Raw genomic sequence first — 19,212 nt, 5'->3', positions numbered from 1 at the left:
TGAGAAGATGCAGCCGTGGAGGGACCTATCAAATTATCTTACCAACACTGTATTTATCCAATAAGGGTAGGTTTAGGGATAGGGTTAGGTGTACATGTTAATAAATCCCTGCAATCAGAGTTATATATAAAAATTTTCCTGATTTATAATGGCAGTGAATGGTGATCGAGTCTTTGAAGCATGAGATTTTGAAGGAAGTCATCCGCTGGAATGCCACTCTCTCGTAAATGAGCGTATGATAAAGATTAGAGTTTCTAAAGGCTTAAATATGGATCTTTTTCTTATACAAACGCATTAATTCATTTAAGAAGGAATTTAATAACCCACGGAGCCGTGTGGAGCACTTTTTATGATGGATGGATGCACTTTATTGGGCTTCAAAATCTCGACCCCCATTCACTGCCATCATAAAGCTTGGACATTTATTTATATAACTCTAATTGTATTAAAAAGTGAGCAAATCATGGGGTAATATTAATTTTTGGGAGAACTATCCCTTTAAATGGGAATCAAAATTTGGGTACCATGCAATCAAACATCCTTGAAAACTTGAAGTTAACGGCATGTAATCGAGTCATAATGGTGTACTTTTATGGGTGAACTATCCAGTACTTGTACTAGATCAGCCAGAACATCTTGAAAAACACAGCTTGTGTTCTGCACAAATAACGTCAGGACAAGAGGGGGAGTAAATGATGACAGAAATGCAACAGCATGCCGATTATTTTTAAGTAATACTGCAGCATGTGTGATTTGAAGACTTTCAGCTTTTTCCTGAACATAAAAAGAGGTATTTAGAAACCAACGAGTATTATTAACTCCACACCCTAATAATACTTCCTTATATGAAATACCTTTATAGAAGAAACCTTGACATGACCTCGGTTTCACACCTTAAGCACCTCAGGCCCAGATTATAAGTTCAAACTTCAAGCAGCACAAAAAACAGGACCAAACGAAGAAGAAAATCCTGATAGCATAATGAACCCCACTGCGACTAAGTGATTTCCCCTCCTGAAGGGAACCGTCTTGGGGATAATCCATTAGTGCCTGTTAATGCTGTATGTTCTCCACCCTTCCCCTCAGCTCCACTCACAGAGACTGTGGATCAAGAATAGTCATGTCTGCAGAGAGGCCTGTACCTGTCGGAGGTCAATGAAGGCCAACTGCAGCGTGTCCCCCTGGAATCCTGGCACGGGCTCTGAACTGGCAAACACTGCGGAAAAAATAAAATAAAAATAACAGGAAAATACTATTAAAAACAATTAGTTGAATTATTGTTAAAACTATTGAAGAATCTTTCCAAAGCATTTTTTTGTTAACATTAACCATGTACCATGTTGCTTGAGAAAGCCAATATACAGATCTGCTCTTTATTATTACTTGACTCACTATTTTCCAAAACCAGATGATCAAAAATACCTATAACCAACTAACTAAATCACTCACTCACTCCCTCTCTTCTGGAGCTGCTCCTGTTAGTGTTTATCCATACAGGGATCTGGCACAGGTTTTATGCAGGATGCCTTTCCTAACTACCCATCTATAGCTGTCCAAAACCAGATGTTCAAAACTAACTATTTAACTATCTGATCTAGACCTATAGTATTCAAAAATGAGATGATCAAGACTTACTCTGCATCTATGGGTTTCTAAGACCAGATGAGAAGAACCAGGGGTTTCCAAACTTTGTCCTGGAGGGCCAGTGTTCTGCAGAGTTTACCTCCAACCCTAATTAAACTAACCTGAACCAGCTAATCAGTCTAACTAGGCATAGTAGAAAATTCCAGACAGGTGTATTGAGGCAAGGTGTAGCTAAACTCTGCAGGACACCAGCCTCCAGAACTCATTACTCACTCTATGGTTTTCAATAAGCAAATGATGATTGATTGATCGATCTATCGATTGATCACTCACTTACACACTCACTCTATGGTTTTCTAAAAACAAATGATCATAATTAACTCATTCTATGTTATTTTCTAAAACCATACGATCAAAACGAACTATGGTTTCCTAAAACTAGACGATCTTAATTCACTCAATGGTTTTATAAACCCAGATTGTTAAAACTATTTATCTAACAAACCCAACTAACTAACCTATCTCTCCATCCATCCATCCTCTCAGGGTGATTTGAGAGACAAAACTAGCTCAGCTATGCCGAAAATCTGTCAGTTATTCAGATTTGGAATTATTTTCTACAGATATCTGACTGTTGAATGCCGGATCAACCATAACAATCAAGTATTCCAGAGAACTTTGTAATAAAGTGTAACAGTTTATGAGAACAGCATTTGTGCTGTTCAGACAGTGAACTACACTGGTTTCAAGTTTGTGCAGCCAGCAAAGACATTTTTTCTCAGAGAGATGTCATTAATGATAACACACCTACCATGAGCCATGAGATTAAGCAACAGTCAGCCAGTATGTGTTCATGTGCAATTACAATGAATCTACAGTATAGTCTAGCTGCAGCCTTCAAGTATACAAGAGACAAAATAAAATATTTTAAGAACTAAATTCATGTTGAACATCCCCTCTGTCCTTCAGATCAAGTGCACCAAGGCCATTTGTGGTTCCATTAATGCGTATGTATGCTGGATGAGGCCAAACTACAGAAACAATACTGCTAAGATTTCAGTTGGAGTAAGTTTTGAAACATTTTAAAAGACAGATTTCCGTTTAAGTCTGAATGAAAGTGCATGTACGACCTTGATCGCATCCCAAACACACGTGACTTCTATTTTACTTCACTTCCCTGTCAGTGAAACACTGACCCACTGTAAATTACAAGTGAAATTCAGACAAATCAGACTGTGAACTCAGAACATAAGTATTGGTATGGGTGTATGGGTCTTAACTGTCTGTGTTTTGACTAGCGTAAGATGAACTGCCACTAATGGGACGGACACCATTCAGACCTTAGAGAAGGGTCAGATATTCCCTGGCGTACCGGTCCGGTTGAACCCTCACAAACTCTAGACATCTGTGACCTGAGGCCACAGATACAAGCATGCACACACACACACACACACACACACACACACAGCCTTTTCACTTCTGCTGACAGTGATGTAGCGTGACTGAAACCTTAAATGGCCGAGGAGCAGAAGATGCGATGCTAGAACCAAAGAGCTGTCCACATTTGAACTTTATTGATGAACACTGTGCGATTCTCTATTGTGCCAATCTCTATTGTGCCAATCAGAACCAAAGGGGCTCATGGGCTTCCCAGGTTCTACATTTCACAAAAACAGAATAACTACAAAAACAAAACACACAATACTTATGAGCACCTGCTATAATTACAGCATACCCTTTTTTTTAAACCTACCAATAAACCTGTCTGTTGTGACACCCAGCTGTACACATTTGATGTGCTTTGAAAAACTGAAACATTGAAGATGATCAGGGATAGAAATGGACCCAAAAATTTAAATATGATGTAAATGTAGCTTTTTCAAAAGAAGTCTCTTGTGCCTATTCCAATATACTTTAAAATGTAATTTATTCCTGTGATCCACAAGGTTGAATTTTTAGCAGCCATTACTCCAGTCTTCAGTTTTATCATATGGCTTCCAAACAGCTTTTTAATTTGTTGGTAGAACAATAAACAATATCCTCATACGGGTGGGTAATGCATACAAATGAAGCACTCGTAAGATGAATGAAGGTTCAAATGGATCAGCGATTAATGTTTCTCCAAACTGTTCCATATCAGCTCATATCAGAGCAGGTGTGGATATCCAAGAGCAGGTGGAGTGCGGGTAATCTGGAATGTTCCTTGAAAGAGTGTAACTCAGATAACTGCTTCTGAGAACAGCAGATAAAATCAATAAAACCTGCTGCTTGAATGCATGTATCGTCATGCTGCGCTTCACAGAGCATAACACTGACATGCCTGTCTCTTAGTGCTTTAGCTATACTGCACTTCAAAAATAGTTTATGGTAATGCTCAAACTTTCAGAATGGACATCTTTTCTAAAAGGTCTAGTTAATTAATTATTTTTTTGAACAGACGAGGAGAAGAGACATTAAATATTTTGTTTTTTGAACAGAAAACTAACAAATCATCTTATAAATTATTGTGAAAAAACTTTAATTTATAAAAAGTTTTTGTGTCGCATCTTATTTTGTCAAATTAATGTTTACTGTGTTTTTTTGTGTCGTGTGTAACATGAAGGTGTTTTGTAATTGTGTGTATTACACTGTGTGCACATTAATATTTACTTCAGCTTGAGGAAAAACTGCTTGCTGATGAGCTTTGGCTTTCTCTTTTATTCCTGTTTTATGTGTGTGTGTGTGTGTGTGTGTGTTTTAAAGTTTATTATAAAAGGTACAAAACAGGTTTTAGTATTTAAGTGGGTTGGTATATTAACATTTTATCAGGCAATGAAATATTTGTACTACTTTATAATTTAAGGTTAATCCCTAAAACCTGAAATGTTGCTACTGTATCTTTTATGGTAAAGTTTTGACTATTGAAATGAACGTGGAGGTGCCATTGTAAAAATGCAATTAAGAAGCTGTACTCACGTTCACACTGCATAACGTCCAGGTTAAACTGCTGAATGGCTCCCATACTGATCTGTTTGAGCTCAGGATCCAGCAGCATCTGCATCAGTGACGTGGCCAGGTGTTTACAAGCAGACATACACGCTGTCTGTGCCACCTTACCCTGAGGAACGGCACACAAACACACCAACAAACCGTTACTACAGGTGTCCTCAGCTGCACACGCCATCAGTGCTTTTCTGTCTCAATATCATAATGAATTCAAAGTACCAAAGTTAGTATCAGGGTCTGTGCCACTCTATGAACATAAAGCGATGGCTAGTTTAGAAGTGTCCCTGAAAAGCAGTTTCACTCTAAAATGTTACTCCAAGCCCATATGAATTTTTATGGTATGTATTATTCTTATAAAAAATAATTCAGAATCTAAACTATTGAATCAATATTTATTGTCTGCATAATGCCTGATTTCACCAGTAACCTAGAATAGATTTTAAATAAGTTTTAAATAAATTATTTTACTGAATACGCACTTTTTAAATAGTTCAGACAATACAAATCAGACAATATAATTGTTCAATTATGAAAACATGAGATATAAATGTATCAAATTTTAAATGCATATTATATAATGATTCTGTGAGACAGTGACAAAGTGTATGTTATTTTCAGCAAAGCAGAATGAGTATTTATTTATTTGTTGCTGTCACCACTGCTTTGTACATGTGAAATCACAACCATAATTTCAGTAATTATGCATAAAAGTACTAACAGGCTATTGTAATCTTACGGGAACCAACACCAACAATTAGTGGTCGACCAATATAATGTCAAGGCCGATATATTGTCGAGGTCCATTTATCGGCCGATATTTTGCATTTTTTTAAATATATTGGAATCGGCCGATAAGTTTTCCTGCTTGGCCGATGTGTTAGATGCGGGACTATTAATTTGACCAAACTGAAAGACCATTTTGTAGGCTCAGGAAACCTTTGCAGGTGTTTTGAGTTGATTAGCTGAGTGGCATGTCACCATATTCTAGTTGGTTGAGATAGTGAATTGGTGGGTTTTTGTTAAATGTGAGACAAAATCATCACAATTAAAAGAACCAAAGACTTAAACTACTTCAGTCTGTGTGCATTGAATTTATTTAAAGGGGGGGTGAAATGCTATTTCATGCATACTGAGTTTTTTACACTGTTAAAGAGTTGGATTCCCATGCTAAACATGGACAAAGTTTCAAAAATTAAGTTGTACGTTTGAAGGAGTATTTCTGTTCCAAAAATACTCCTTCCGGTTTGTCACAAGTTTCGGAAAGTTTTTTTTCGAGTATGGCTCTGTGTGACGTTAGATGGAGCGGAATTTCTTTATATGGGTCCTAGGGCACGTCTGCCGGAAGAGCGAGCGCTCCCGTATAGCACAGCACTGACTGAGAGCACAACAGACTTCACTGATCAGAGCGAGAGCGTCGCGAAATGTCACAAAAGAAGTGTATTTTTGGTTGCCAGGGCAAGACAACCCTGCACAGATTACCAAAAAAAAAACAGCATTAAGGGACCAGTGGATGGAGTTTATTTTTACAGGGTTCCCTGCATTTCGAAGATGCTTGTTCACAAGGCCCAGTTTGACGACGGATTTGCGTATCGTTTCTTTCTTAAGGATGATGCAATCCCAACGAAAAAGGGCCACGATCGTGTGTTGGAACCGCAGGCGGTGAGTAAAATTAGCCTTCTTGTTAGTGCGTCCGCCTCCCATGCCGAGACCCGGTTCGAGCCCCGCTCGAAAAACTAAAGACTTTTTGGAGTTATGAAGGATGCAGTACTACTCTATAGGTACTCAAGATTAACAGGATATTGAGTGAAAACAAGCCTGGTTATCCTTTAAAAAAATCCTTTTTTCTTCCAAAGAGGCCAGAAAAACATATAGGTTTGGAGCAACATGAGGGTGAGCAAATAATGACGTTATATGTGAACTACTTTTGGGTGAATGTATGAAACTAATAAGCACAGAGAACATTTTGGAAGTGTAAATTGATTCATTTCCAAATATGTAACCATAACTCATAGGGCTGGGACAACGCGTTGAGGTCATCGATGACGTCAACGCAAAATATGTGCATCGATTCGTCGACCTGTTTTTATTTCTCTAAAAAACGTTTGCAAAACGTTTACCTTATATGCACTGAATATACGCTGTCAAAGCCTTATTTGATTGGTGAGTGATGTAGAATAGAATGACTGCTGCGTCTGACAGGGCGCATACGAGAGAGAGCCCCGGCTATGCGAGCGCACTCACAGTCTTCAAACAACACTTGTTCTCTCTCTCCCTTGTGCATATTAATCAAAATCATTAAACACGATAGAAAAAGGGCGAAACACCAAAGTTTCACACGCGCTCGTTCACTCAAAGTCTTCAAACTACAGGAGCGCTGTCTTGCTCTCTCTCTCTCTCTCTCTCTCTCTCTCTCTCTCTCCCTCGTGCATATTAACCAAAATCATTAGACACTATAGAAAAAGGGCAGAACGCTAAAGTTTCACGTGGAGCATTCTGAGATTTTTTTTTTCTCCATGACAGGCTGCTGGCTCCCACTGTAAATTATTATTTTTTTTTTTGGAAAAGCACTCTCTGTATTAGCTTAAAGCCCTGAAGTTTACATTGGTTACTGTATTCTTTCAATTGCTCTAAACAAGCATTTTGGGTGACCTTTTTTATTGAATGCTAGACATCAAGTTGTTGTTATTTTCATCTGAAAGAAGAACTTTTTTCAGTAAGCTAGGCCCTATGTGTTCAGTAAGCTTGTTTCAGTAAGCTATGTGTTTTCAAGGCTTCAAGGTTTTATTGAATGCTGTCTCTATACAAGTGCAAAGTAATGCATTCTTAGTCAGTCTTTTATTTTGTAATTTTAAGAGCAATAAACATATATTGCAATGTTAAGGAATTCATGTTTTTTTTCATTCAGATATGTAAATCAACATGTATAAATTGTTAGTAGTCAATTAATGGGGAGATAACTGAAATCGAATTGGTCTGAAAAAATTAATTGTTATATTAATCGATGCATCAAAAAAATAATCGCTAGATTAATCGTTTAAAAAATAATTGTTTATCCCAGCCCTAATAACTCATAAAACCATCCTTAACACCTAAAATCTAAATCGGTGGAATTCCGCAAAATAAAGATAACAAAGGTTTTCTAGCTCTTGAAAATCCACCATCTGATGGATTTAAAGAAGACACAAACACATGGTAACATTTAGTCTCATAGCTACAGCAGACATTCATGCAAGCCAACACGCTCATGAGGAACAGGGTTGTAAAGAGGAATAATAATAGGAAAAGGTAAAAGACCACAGTTAAACCTGGCAATACCAGACGCCAAACACTCAAAAACACACAAAACTCATGCAACAGCTGCTCCACCAGTACATGCTGACAACTAGAAAAGAAATGAATAAACTATTTTGTTTGGTTATTCTATCCAAAGTAAAAAATACAAAATACCTCTTCACAAAGTGTTGATTTCCATTAGACACATTACTGTTTTCTATAAACAAGACTATATTTTTCACTTATTTCATCTGTAAGCTACATAAAACACTCCAGCACCACACTGCAAAAAACCAATACTTAAAAAGCAAATGCATAATAAAATAAACCCCAAAGCCAATAAATTCACAATGCATGGACATTTTATTTCTAGAAATAAAAATATATATGTATTTTAAAAAAACAGGACTATAAAAGCAGCCCCCTAAAAAAATTGCTCACAATTAAAAATCGGTGAGATACTCTCTGAGACCTAAAATTTCAAGAATTTCTATTCCACACTTAAAAAGATGCTTCTATATAAATGTAACTACTTAGCTTTTTATAAAAATAAACAAATAAATAAATAAATATAAATAAATACAATTGTTTATTTGAAATAAAATGATTGTTAATGGGAATGAAATATATAAAAAATATATATATAAAAAATATTTTTATATATTTTCACCATCTGGCTGCCAAGGAACATTTTCTCTGTTTCAGTTAGTGTAATTTGATTACTAAATAACTAAAACTTTAACTTAAAAAAGTAAAAAATTAAATTAATTAAAAATATTAATATCAACTATAACAGTTTCTCCATGATACTAAAAATAGCACTGATGTGAAGTGGACTATTGGACCAATGAGTTTCGACTATGGGCGGGACACATCACAACAATAGTGATTCATAAAATTGGCTTGCCTTTGTCTCATCCCATTGGCAGGTTTCATTAAAACTTAAGCTGAATGGCTATGATGTCATAAAACTCTTTTTTGTCTTCAAGTCTCTTTCAATCACAATTTGTTTTATATCCTGTTTATATGAAGTCAGCTTATATAAAATGAACTGGTGTGAAGTGAGTTAGCTGCGCTAACATACAGATTATGTAAGGTCGGAGTATTCTTGACAAACTGCTGTAACTAGGAAGTACATGTAGGTTAGAAAGAATGTGTCATTATGCAGCATTAATAAAGCAGCATTCTGAATTGAGAGACACTCATTATCGAGACTATTTATGAGATAGATCACCCAAAAAATCAATGACACAATGTGAAACATACAAAATAAAATATTTAGAAAGATTTGTCCATGCAATCAAAGTCAATGAGGTTTTGGACTCCATTCACATTAATTTTAAGGGCAAAAATGTTTTGTGTTCTCAAGTCAGTCAGTCAGTCAGTCAGTCAGTCAGTCATACAGGTTTGGAATGACATGAGGAGACAGATTTTTATTTTTGGGTGAATTTTCCCTTTAACTGGTTGTGACTGGTGCTTGTGAATCTCAAATAAGAATGGCATGTGTGTTCTGCATGGTCAGACAATCATGGGCAGCATGCCAATCGATCTGGTTTACATTCTGCATTACACATGAAAGGGAAGCAAAACAAGGCTGGCAGCAAGTCCACAGAGCTGACATGAACATGCAGTTGAAGGGTTTTTTTTGCTTGTAAATTAATTTTCTCTTCCTCCTCTAGGGTTCGAAGAGAGTCTACTTACCGACATTGCAGCATGATCATTGTTGTTATTCTGAGTGGAAACACCAAGAAAATAAAACACGGACAGGGAAAGAAAGTATAGCGATAATAAATGGACAGACAAAGGAAAATCAGAAAACCAAGCGTGCCTGGCAGAAAATAAACTGAAGAATACATTCACTGACAGGAAAGATGTTATACTGTTGAGAAACCAAAGCATAACCAACTTAAACTGGAGGTTAAAGTAATTTATTTAAGAGGACAGGGCGGCTGAAGAGAAACGCAAGCAAGCTGTATCATTCTCAGTGAATGGATGGCTTGGAAGTTATCTGTGTTGATTATGTCCAGGAAGAGACAGAGATTTGATTGGTTTTGGGAACGGACGTCTTATGTTTGTGTAATTACACTTATAACACCAAACGGGACATTCCTGTGCCCCTCAGTATTGATTTAGTGTCAAGTCAAAAGTGGGGCATAATATAGAAAATGTGTTATTCTGGAGGGCTCCTAGAACTTCCGATCCAGGTGTGACCAACTTAACATCTATAAATGCAACACAGATTGATGCCACACATGCAATAACACACATTGCATGAACCCACGGGTGAAGAATGATCACAAAATCATGGCGAGACTGCATTTCAATAGGATGGTGTGGAACTTACCGGAAGGTGTGTGAAGACCTGGAAGGTGCTACGCAGGAAGTTAATGAGGTCCATGAGGTAGCCGCTGGCCCTGCCGTCCGACTCTGCCATGCCCCATTCATAATCAGCCAGCTGAATGAATTCATCAATCTTCTGGTTGAGTTTGGTGTATATTTCTCCTTCAGCTGCATGTCTGGCGTCCTAAAAATGGGAAAAAACGCATTAAAATTTTCCAGAGGTGCACAAACACTGGTATAACCAACTGCTAAATGATTCCTGGGATGCTTTTTAACAGTATCGGGAAAAAAAAAGTAATTTTGCAACCAATCAATGTCTGCTTTTTAGTTTAACTTCTCATGCAACCATAAAAAAATAAATGTAAAAATCCCTATAAAATGCAATTCCAACATTTGGAAAATTCCTTCCTCCGGAAGTGTACAACAACAGCGGTGCAACCAATTGCCAACTGAATCCTGGGATGCATTTAAAGAGCACTGAAACAAATTTCCTATCAAATGTAACTCAAGATTCAAAAACAGTATCAATACCCAATTGAAGCAATAAATGTTTAACCCCTTAAATCTTCTTGAAACAATCAAACATTATTCGTAAGGACGTCAGATGGTAAACATTTTGCGGATCTCAAATGGTAATAATTACCTATCAATGTGATTCCAAGTCGCAAAACAACAAAATGCAAAATAATGCATAGTAATCAAACTTGACCACTGCTTCTGAGTGTTTAATGACTGAAAAATAAGTCACCTGGTAACGAAATAAAAAATGTTTTCATGCGTATCAAATGGTAAACATTTAGTGGATCTTAAATGGTTATCAAATGCAGTTTCACATTGTAAAACAACTAAATGTGGAAAGAGGTGGGGGATGATGCATTGTAATCAAACTTGAGCAATGCTAACATGCTGCTGCATGTGTAATGACTCAGAAAAAGGTCACCTGATAACACCTCTGTTTAGATACATTTAACACAGTGGCATCAGAACAAGCTATGTATGGAGTTTGTGAAGCCCGAGGCGGCAGCTTTACTCTGAGGGAACCGCTCCAGACGGCGGATCTCTGATCACAGTGTGTGCCCATGGCAGTTATACAACTGAGTGAAATATGTAATTAAAGAACATGTCTGTGAATGACTTTTACCTTGAAGGTGGAAAGCCCGTAGAGTCTTGTGGTATGAACCGTTTCCGGCGAAACATTAGTGATGTTCGTGATAAAATCCTCTAGGTATTTACATGCGTGCTCTAAATGGGTGGTGTTGATTATAATTTGAACTAGCTGAAAAATATAACAGAAAGGAAGGTGTATGTTATTATCAAACTGAGCTCCACATGCAGAATGAGGCGATTTGTCACGTTAACGTCACCTCGGTTAATCCTATGTGTGGCTTTTTGATGAGATTTTGTAAGCAGCTGCTCAGCGTCCTCGTCAGCAGCAGGTTGGTGGATTTACGGAGCATGTCGTCAATCTCGGTTGAGCTGAAATACATGTGAACCATGAAATATGTTCAATCTATATTTTTATCATCTAAAGTACATTTCATATCAACAAAAAAATAAGTAGAAAAACAATATGCTTTCCCAATAAAACACTTTTTTTTAAACTTGTTTCAGAATCAGATTATATATTTTATAATAAATACAAGTAACAAAGTCGAAAGGACAAATTGCACGTGTTGTTAGCTCATGCACATACGTACTCAAATTTCCTCGGATACACAGAAAGTTAAATAATTATAAAAAATACTTTGTCTGGACAACCACATTATTTTCTTGACCAGGTCAACCTCAAATCTGATTATATATTTGAAATGCAATCATAAAAAATTAAGCTTTTTAAAGAACTGAATGAATTAACTGAATTTTTCAAAACTTTATTATTATTATTATTATTATTATTATTATTATTGAGTATTTAGACTTTAAAAATAAATTTAATGTGGATATTGTTCACTGTAGCTTTTTTAAAAAAAAATAATTTTCATTCAATGGCATGTCATTTATGGGAAATCATGACTGAAACATATGATGCACAAAATATTTTGTGAGATTATAATATGCTTTCCCTTGGTTAAATTAGCAAATTGTTGGAAGAAAAAATATCATCAATGAAATTTACCTTTTAAATTATAAAATGACTAATCTTCTTTTGATTTATTGCAGATAGGTTGAATATATTATTCTGATTGGTCGGTTGCATTCTTCTATTGAATAATGAAAATAAATTGCACTAGGTCACCTATTTCCTATGCTATGCTGGTTTTTAAGCCAACCAAAACACTTCTGACACAAATCTTTTCAATTCAGAACAATATTTCATGTCCATTTATTTATTTGCCAAAAAGACACATGACGTGACTACTTGAGCAAGAGTGAGAAAATTCAAAAACAGTGTACTGTATTTTCCGGACTATAAGTTGCACTTTTTTTCATAGTTTGGCTGGTTCTGCGACTTATAGTCAGGTGCGACTTATTTATCAAAATTAATTTGACATGAACCAAGAGAAATGAACCAAGAAAAAACATTACCGTCTACAGCCGCGAGAGGGCGCTCTATGCTGCTCAGTGCTCCTATAGTCTACCACTGAAGACATAGAGCGCCCTCTCGTGGCTGTAGATGGTAATGTTTTCTCTTGGTTCTTGGTTCTAAATAAATACGACTTCTATTCCAGTGCGACTTATATATGTTTTTTTCCTTGTCATGACGTATTTTTGGACTGATTCGACTTATACTCAGGTGCGACTTATAGTCCGAAAAATACGGTAGCTGTTCAATTTGCTAGAAAATTAGCTTGTTAGCGGAAAGCTCCATTGTTTTGAAAACAACTGAGCCACAAGGAAATGTTAAAATAATTATTTGCATCTCTACTTTTGGTACATTATGCTCACACAAAATTATCTTTATTTTCTTGAATGAAAAATAATTTATTTGAAAGAATGTCAAAACAACACTTTGTTGTATGGGGAGTAAAATAAAGTAAATGATGACAGAATATCATTTTTTTTGCGTGTGCCATCTCTTTAATAAAGCATAGCATGCTTGCTGTCTGCACCCATTAGTCCACAGCTAGCCCTACTGCTGCCAAGCACGCTTGTAAGGTGTGAGTGTTTACAGGACACTGCTGGGTGGTGTTGATTTTGCTGTTGGGGACTGTGTGTCTCAGTGTGAGGTGTTGATTAGGTGGGAGTGAAGAGGTGCAGAGGTCACTCATTATCGCTTGCTTAAATAAGAAAGAAACCATTAGAGAGGAGTGTGAAATCTGCAGTTGTTTGCATTGATTAGCGGAGGGTCAGGAGGGGAGAAGACTATGTTAGATCATAAGTGCTCTGAAAGCCTCATGTGGGTCTCCTCACACTCTTCTCTCTGCTCAAAGCAAAAGCATATTCCACTACGGCGGAAATGAAGCAATGAAAAGATAGTGAAGCAATATGCTTTTTTGACGGCCAATATAAACAACTCCGTTCAATTTAAACAATAACAAATGCTGCAATTAAATTAATTTTACATAATATTGTCTAATAAACACTTACAGTTGCATTTGTGAATCATGGTGTTATCATCACTTATTAATCACATTTGGACTATTCTGACACCATACAAGGCATTTCAAGTTTCAATTTCAATTATTTCAATTAATTTGATTTCAGGGAAAGAATCTGTCAGAATATCCATCAGCATATTAGACTGATTTCTGAAATATTATTGAATATATGGAATACGGGAGCTCAGGCGCTGAAATTCTCAGCACTGCCAAAATAAGTCTTACTTTCGACACATATTGCACAAATAAAAATAAAATAAATCAGCCAATGCAATCATTAAAAAAAAACAACACCACACTTATGTGTATATATATATATATATATATATATATATATATATATATATATAGTAGTATATATATCCACTACTACTGACCTCAAAGGGACAGTGGGAGGTAAAATCCTCCAGGCTATGTGCACTTCTAACCCTCTGGGAAAGAATTTGGATTGCCAGTGGCAAGCACAACACAGACCCCTCACAACCACCAGCCGAATGCCACAGAGCTTAAAGAGAACAAATATTGGCAGAAGAGATGGCTGGAGGTGGAGGGGAGGGTGGTGGTTTAAAAGACAGTCCAGATCCGTAAATGAGTGCTTCCCATGGAGAAGGTCATGTCACGATAACAGCTCCACAAGCCCATACTGACAAGAGATGAGTGACAAATTCGGTTTCTAGATCTGCTCTTCTAGATGTGGTTGCTTTGCTAATGAGTGATTCTGCATCCAAATCTGATTTGCGGTTAATATTTGCATTTTGTTCTGACTGAGGAGAATCACTGGATAGATGGGACTGAAAATTGCAGACTGTCTGCTGATGTAGATTCATGTGTGCTGTGGATTCTGTTCACCTGCGATGGAGCGACTCTGAGAACTTCAAGCTGGCGTAAATAAACTCCTTCACTTGAGCGTAGATTTGAGGCACTGACTGGGACATGGGCAGCTTCTTTGGAAATTGTTGCTGTTTAATAAACAAGAAAGTCAATAAAGGGTCAATAGTCAACAGGAAGAGACAATCACAACCCATTTTCCGAGAAATACTCAACATGCTTTTGTGAATCATGTTGTTCACTTGTGAATCACACTGGTGTATATATATACTGGTGTGTGTGTGCATGTTTTTGTGACATATCAGGACACAACTTTGTATAATGACATGGGAATGACACAGGTATTACAAGGAGAGGGTGACTTATGAGGACATAACCCATGTCCCCGTTTTTCAAAACGCTTATAAATCATACAGAATGAGTTTTTTTGAGAATGTAAAAATGCACAAAGTTTCCTGTGAGGGTTAGGGTTGGTGAAGGGCGATAGAATATACAGTTTCTACAGTATAAAAACCATTACGTCTATGGGATGTCCCCACTTTTCACAAAAACAAACATGTGTGTGTGTATGTGTATATATATATATATATATGTATATATATATATATATATATATATATATATATATAGGGCCCTATGAAATCAGTTGTATTGTTTTCCAAATTCATTTTTTTCAATTAAAATTTTCTGGATTCCATTTTTTGTTTCCGTTTTAATTTTTCTGGACTCTTGTTTTAATGGTTAAATTACATTTTATCAGTCAAAAATGTTTACTTAGTTTCTATTTATATGTAATGTCTAATTAATTAAAATCATGAAACTTTACAATTTTACATAAATGTATTAAAAGTTTTACAAAATAATGTAATAATGTTTCACAACATTAGCATAAAAGACACCTTTCAAAGACATAAAAATTATTGAATTATTATTGTTATTCAAAATTATAAAAATTTGAGCACCACTGAGACTCTGACCAACCTTTTCAATCTCTGCATCATGGAAGGGGAAGCGACTGACCACAGCCTTATACTCCTCTTCATTTTCCACTGGAATGGGGCTGTAGTTGTCCTGCTCGAAAATATCCCTGTTTCAGCAAAGGAAGCAGAGATGTTACTGTATGACGCAGAAACTACCCACATTAATTCACTTACGGTAAATCAGCAGCAATGCCGTTGTAGTTCAGCTCACCTGAACACCAGGGCCCATTTCTTGAGCAGTGTTTCATTGTACTGATCTCTAACCTCAAACAAAAGGTCAAAAAGTCTGTTCACAGGGAAGCCATAACCCTACAAAACCAATGCAATTACAGTGAGTAAGCAGCATAAACTATAATGTACAGCATATAAGATCTTGACATTAATGTTTAGTGTAATTATTAATAGAACAAAACATAATTGGAAAGCAACATAGTTATGCTTTAAACAAAACATGGTTGAAGAATACCTGTAAAGTGTCTGCAAATATAACTATCAGGTTCTTCAGTTCTAGGACCAGGTCGGGATCATCGCAGTAAGACTAGTGGGATAAAAAAATCAATAATAATGATAAGAAGGACAACACATTTGCAATCTTCATAAAAAAAGTCTAGAAATATGAGCCAGACATTTTTTCATTCAGTTCACCCCTGCAACTGCAATATAAAACCTTGTGTTAGCCATTGGTTCAAACAGAAGATTCGAGATTCACTGAATCACATTTCTGTGGACCAGATTAGTTTAGGTTCAGCATTTCCCTCTAAATGGTAAACTCACAGCATTGATCAAATACACATGTGTCTTAATGATTCTTTAGGTTACATTAGCATCTAAATGAGGCTGTCCGGCCCTCCGCCGCCGCTGATAGAGCAGGCCTGTCCTTGAGGTTAAACAGGAGAGAGTAGTGCTTGACCCAGGCAGGGGAGTGATGATTGACAGGATTAGTCGATGTCTGCCCACCCACTGTTACATGAAACCCCACGGCCCGAGGATCTGTGATGTGAAGTGTTCAAACTCAAACGCACTTCACTACGTCATTTAATCAAATAAATAAATACAAAATTCCTGACTAACTCCAAGTTAATGTCTTGATTTTTGTTATCACCCTGTGTCAGTACGCACTACTAATTAAAACCATAAAGAATATAATACCCACTATAATATACAGTTATCATGCTATATTCTTTTAATAATATTTGAATGTTTACTTGTTTTTTAATGTTAATTACATTTTTATTACCTTTCTTGTTTACTTAAACTGTAGCTTGTTTAAAATAAATAAAAGGTTAATTAGATTTTGGAAAATTCTATTATTTAAATAAAAGGTCAATAAATAATAGTAAATCTCAATATTAATTACATTAATATAAAAAATATATATATATATATATATATATATATATATATATAACTATATATATATATATATATATATATATATATATATATAACTTAATAATAATACATATTTAAAGCTCTGAACACTGATAGGATAAAATAGTAATAACAGTAATAGAGATAAGAACAATAAATACCATAAAAGTAAAGTAAAATCATATATATATATATATATATATAATTATAATGTAAATAAAATAAAAAATACAAATAAAAAGAAGTACATTACATATTTGATGTGTGTGTCAGTGTGTGTATACGCCAAATGCATAAAATCTATATTTAACAATAGAATATTAATTATATTTGTATTTATATAAAATTGTACATTAATTATTATTTATTTACTTTTTATTTAAATAATACAATTTCTATTATTAATAATGTTATGCGCTGTGTAAACTAAGTATCACCAAAATTACAAAAATGACTTTGGATATAAGCATCTGCTAAATGATTAAATGTAAATGTAATATAAATATAATGTGTATCTATCTATCTATCTATCTATCTATCTATCTATCTATCTCTCTCTCTCTCTCTCTCTCTCTCTCTCTCTCTCTCTCTCTCTCTCTCTCTCTCTCTCGCTCTCTCTCTCGCTCTCTCTCTCTCTATATATATATATATATATATATATATATATTTATATATATATATATATATATATGAGTGTGTGTGTGTGTGTTGTTTTTAGTTATAGTAACTCGAGCTGGAACTGCTGCCCCATTTTTTGCCAACCTAATGCAGTTCCCAATCAATTACAGATGAGTGTTTAACTAGTTAATGATTTACGATTAACTGCATTTGTGAGTTTATCCTAACACTATGAGAGAAACCAATATCAACATTAACATACAGCTGGCAGCAACTATAGCATCCGCAAAGATCTCCAGAGCTTTTAACCAAGAGCCAGACGAGTGAGTCTCTTCCAGGTTGCTGGGGTTTGATAGTGAGGGTGGCTGTACAGGAGCTGCAGGTTTGATTTACAGCCCCTTGCACTAGTGTGATTCTCTTGTTAAACATTTAGATAGGGCGCAGTGGCCTGTCTCTCAGACGAGGGAAGTGAGTGCGTAAATCACACACTTAAATAAGCACTGGTCAGGCTTCAACACACGCCGTCACTCCACACTACAGGACATGATGTACTTCACTGACAAACACATGGACGAGAACGCACACACACGTGGATATCTAACCCCTGAAACAGGAACAAAACAAAGACCTTTGAATATTTTCATGGGATACTATTCAAGTCCTTACTAACTGATTGATGATGTTATATATGCTACGATGCAATTGTTTAAATACATTTTAATAATGATATTATTTAAAAAGTATCATTATTTTAAATGATCTATCAATTATTATTATTTATAATATTCATAATTCATATTTAGTTGTATTATTTATTGAATTTTATTTAAATAATATAATTACGCAATAATTATTACAATTGGAACTTGTTTAACATAAGTAAATAAACAAGGAAGATAACAATGGTTAACAATTCAAATTAAATTAACATATAAAACATAAAAAACAGAATCGTTAATATTACACATTAAAATAAATATATTTTTTAAAATAACACAACAACTGCAATATTATAGTAGTTGCTTCAAGAAAAACAAATATATTCAAGCTGTTCCTCATGACACAAAAACATGATTTTTTTTTAACTGAAATATTCTGTCATATTTTCATATAACATCGGACTAGTCATTTTTGGTTGGTTTAATAAAAAATAACACAAATCAAGAAATTTGCCTGTGCGAGTGTATAATTGCAGCCTGAAAAGTATGTATTTCAATTTGAGTTAAATGAGTTACACACTTAAGGTTCCCACACATTTTGACCAGTGAATCGCCATGACTTTTCCTTCTTTAACTATGACTATTAAGAATTCAAAACATTGTTATAGAGATTTCTGGTGTCAGGTATCAATTTTTGGAAATAATACATTTAAACGACTCCCATAAGACAAAAGCTATCTTATCTTTTTCTTTCCCATTGTATTTTTTTTCCCGAAGCTGTTAATAGAACAAAGATTACTGAAGAACATTTTACAAGAAAAAATCTGTATTTCTACTTAAAAAGGTCAGTTTATTACTTGCTGTTTCTCTGCAGTTATTTGCAAAATGAAAGTTTTTGAATGAAAAATCGTTTCAAAGTTAATCCTACACTAATTCTTTTTCAGCGCAGATAGTTCAGGAGCTACGAGGGCTTTAGTAGCATCATGAAGTGATTATTTTCAAAACAAGGCATTTGGAATGATAATTGGAAGCATT

The 19,212-nt window shown here is 35.3% G+C and overlaps 1 protein-coding gene across 7 annotated transcripts in view; it reads right to left on the bottom strand.

The window, feature by feature from the left end:
* exoc6 (exocyst complex component 6) overlaps nt 1-19,212 on the bottom strand; it is a 53,919-nt gene that overhangs the window by 10,834 nt on the left and 23,873 nt on the right. For 4 of the 7 annotated variants that reach the window (XM_026222997.1, XM_026222996.1, XM_026222999.1 and 1 more), the window contains exons 12-20: nt 15,996-16,067; nt 15,741-15,838; nt 15,531-15,636; nt 14,571-14,680; nt 11,547-11,658; nt 11,324-11,458; nt 10,187-10,366; nt 4,540-4,681; nt 1,143-1,216 (exon numbers count right to left, since the gene is read on the bottom strand). In XM_026222997.1, the coding sequence (XP_026078782.1) occupies nt 1,143-1,216; nt 4,540-4,681; nt 10,187-10,366; nt 11,324-11,458; nt 11,547-11,658; nt 14,571-14,680; nt 15,531-15,636; nt 15,741-15,838; nt 15,996-16,067 (1,029 nt within the window). Of the gene's footprint in view, nt 1-1,142; nt 1,217-4,539; nt 4,682-9,543; nt 9,574-10,186; nt 10,367-11,323; nt 11,459-11,546; nt 11,659-14,570; nt 14,681-15,530; nt 15,637-15,740; nt 15,839-15,995; nt 16,068-19,212 lie in introns of all 7 variants that reach the window. The other 3 variants (XM_026222995.1, XM_026222993.1, XM_026222994.1) reach the window with 1 other exon arrangement.

Source organism: Carassius auratus, chromosome 37, assembly GCF_003368295.1.
Source record: "Carassius auratus strain Wakin chromosome 37, ASM336829v1, whole genome shotgun sequence".
NCBI lineage: Eukaryota > Metazoa > Chordata > Actinopteri > Cypriniformes > Cyprinidae > Carassius > Carassius auratus.
The sequence above is the reverse complement of the archived record's forward strand: the minus strand, read 5'-3'. Positions and strand labels throughout refer to the sequence as shown.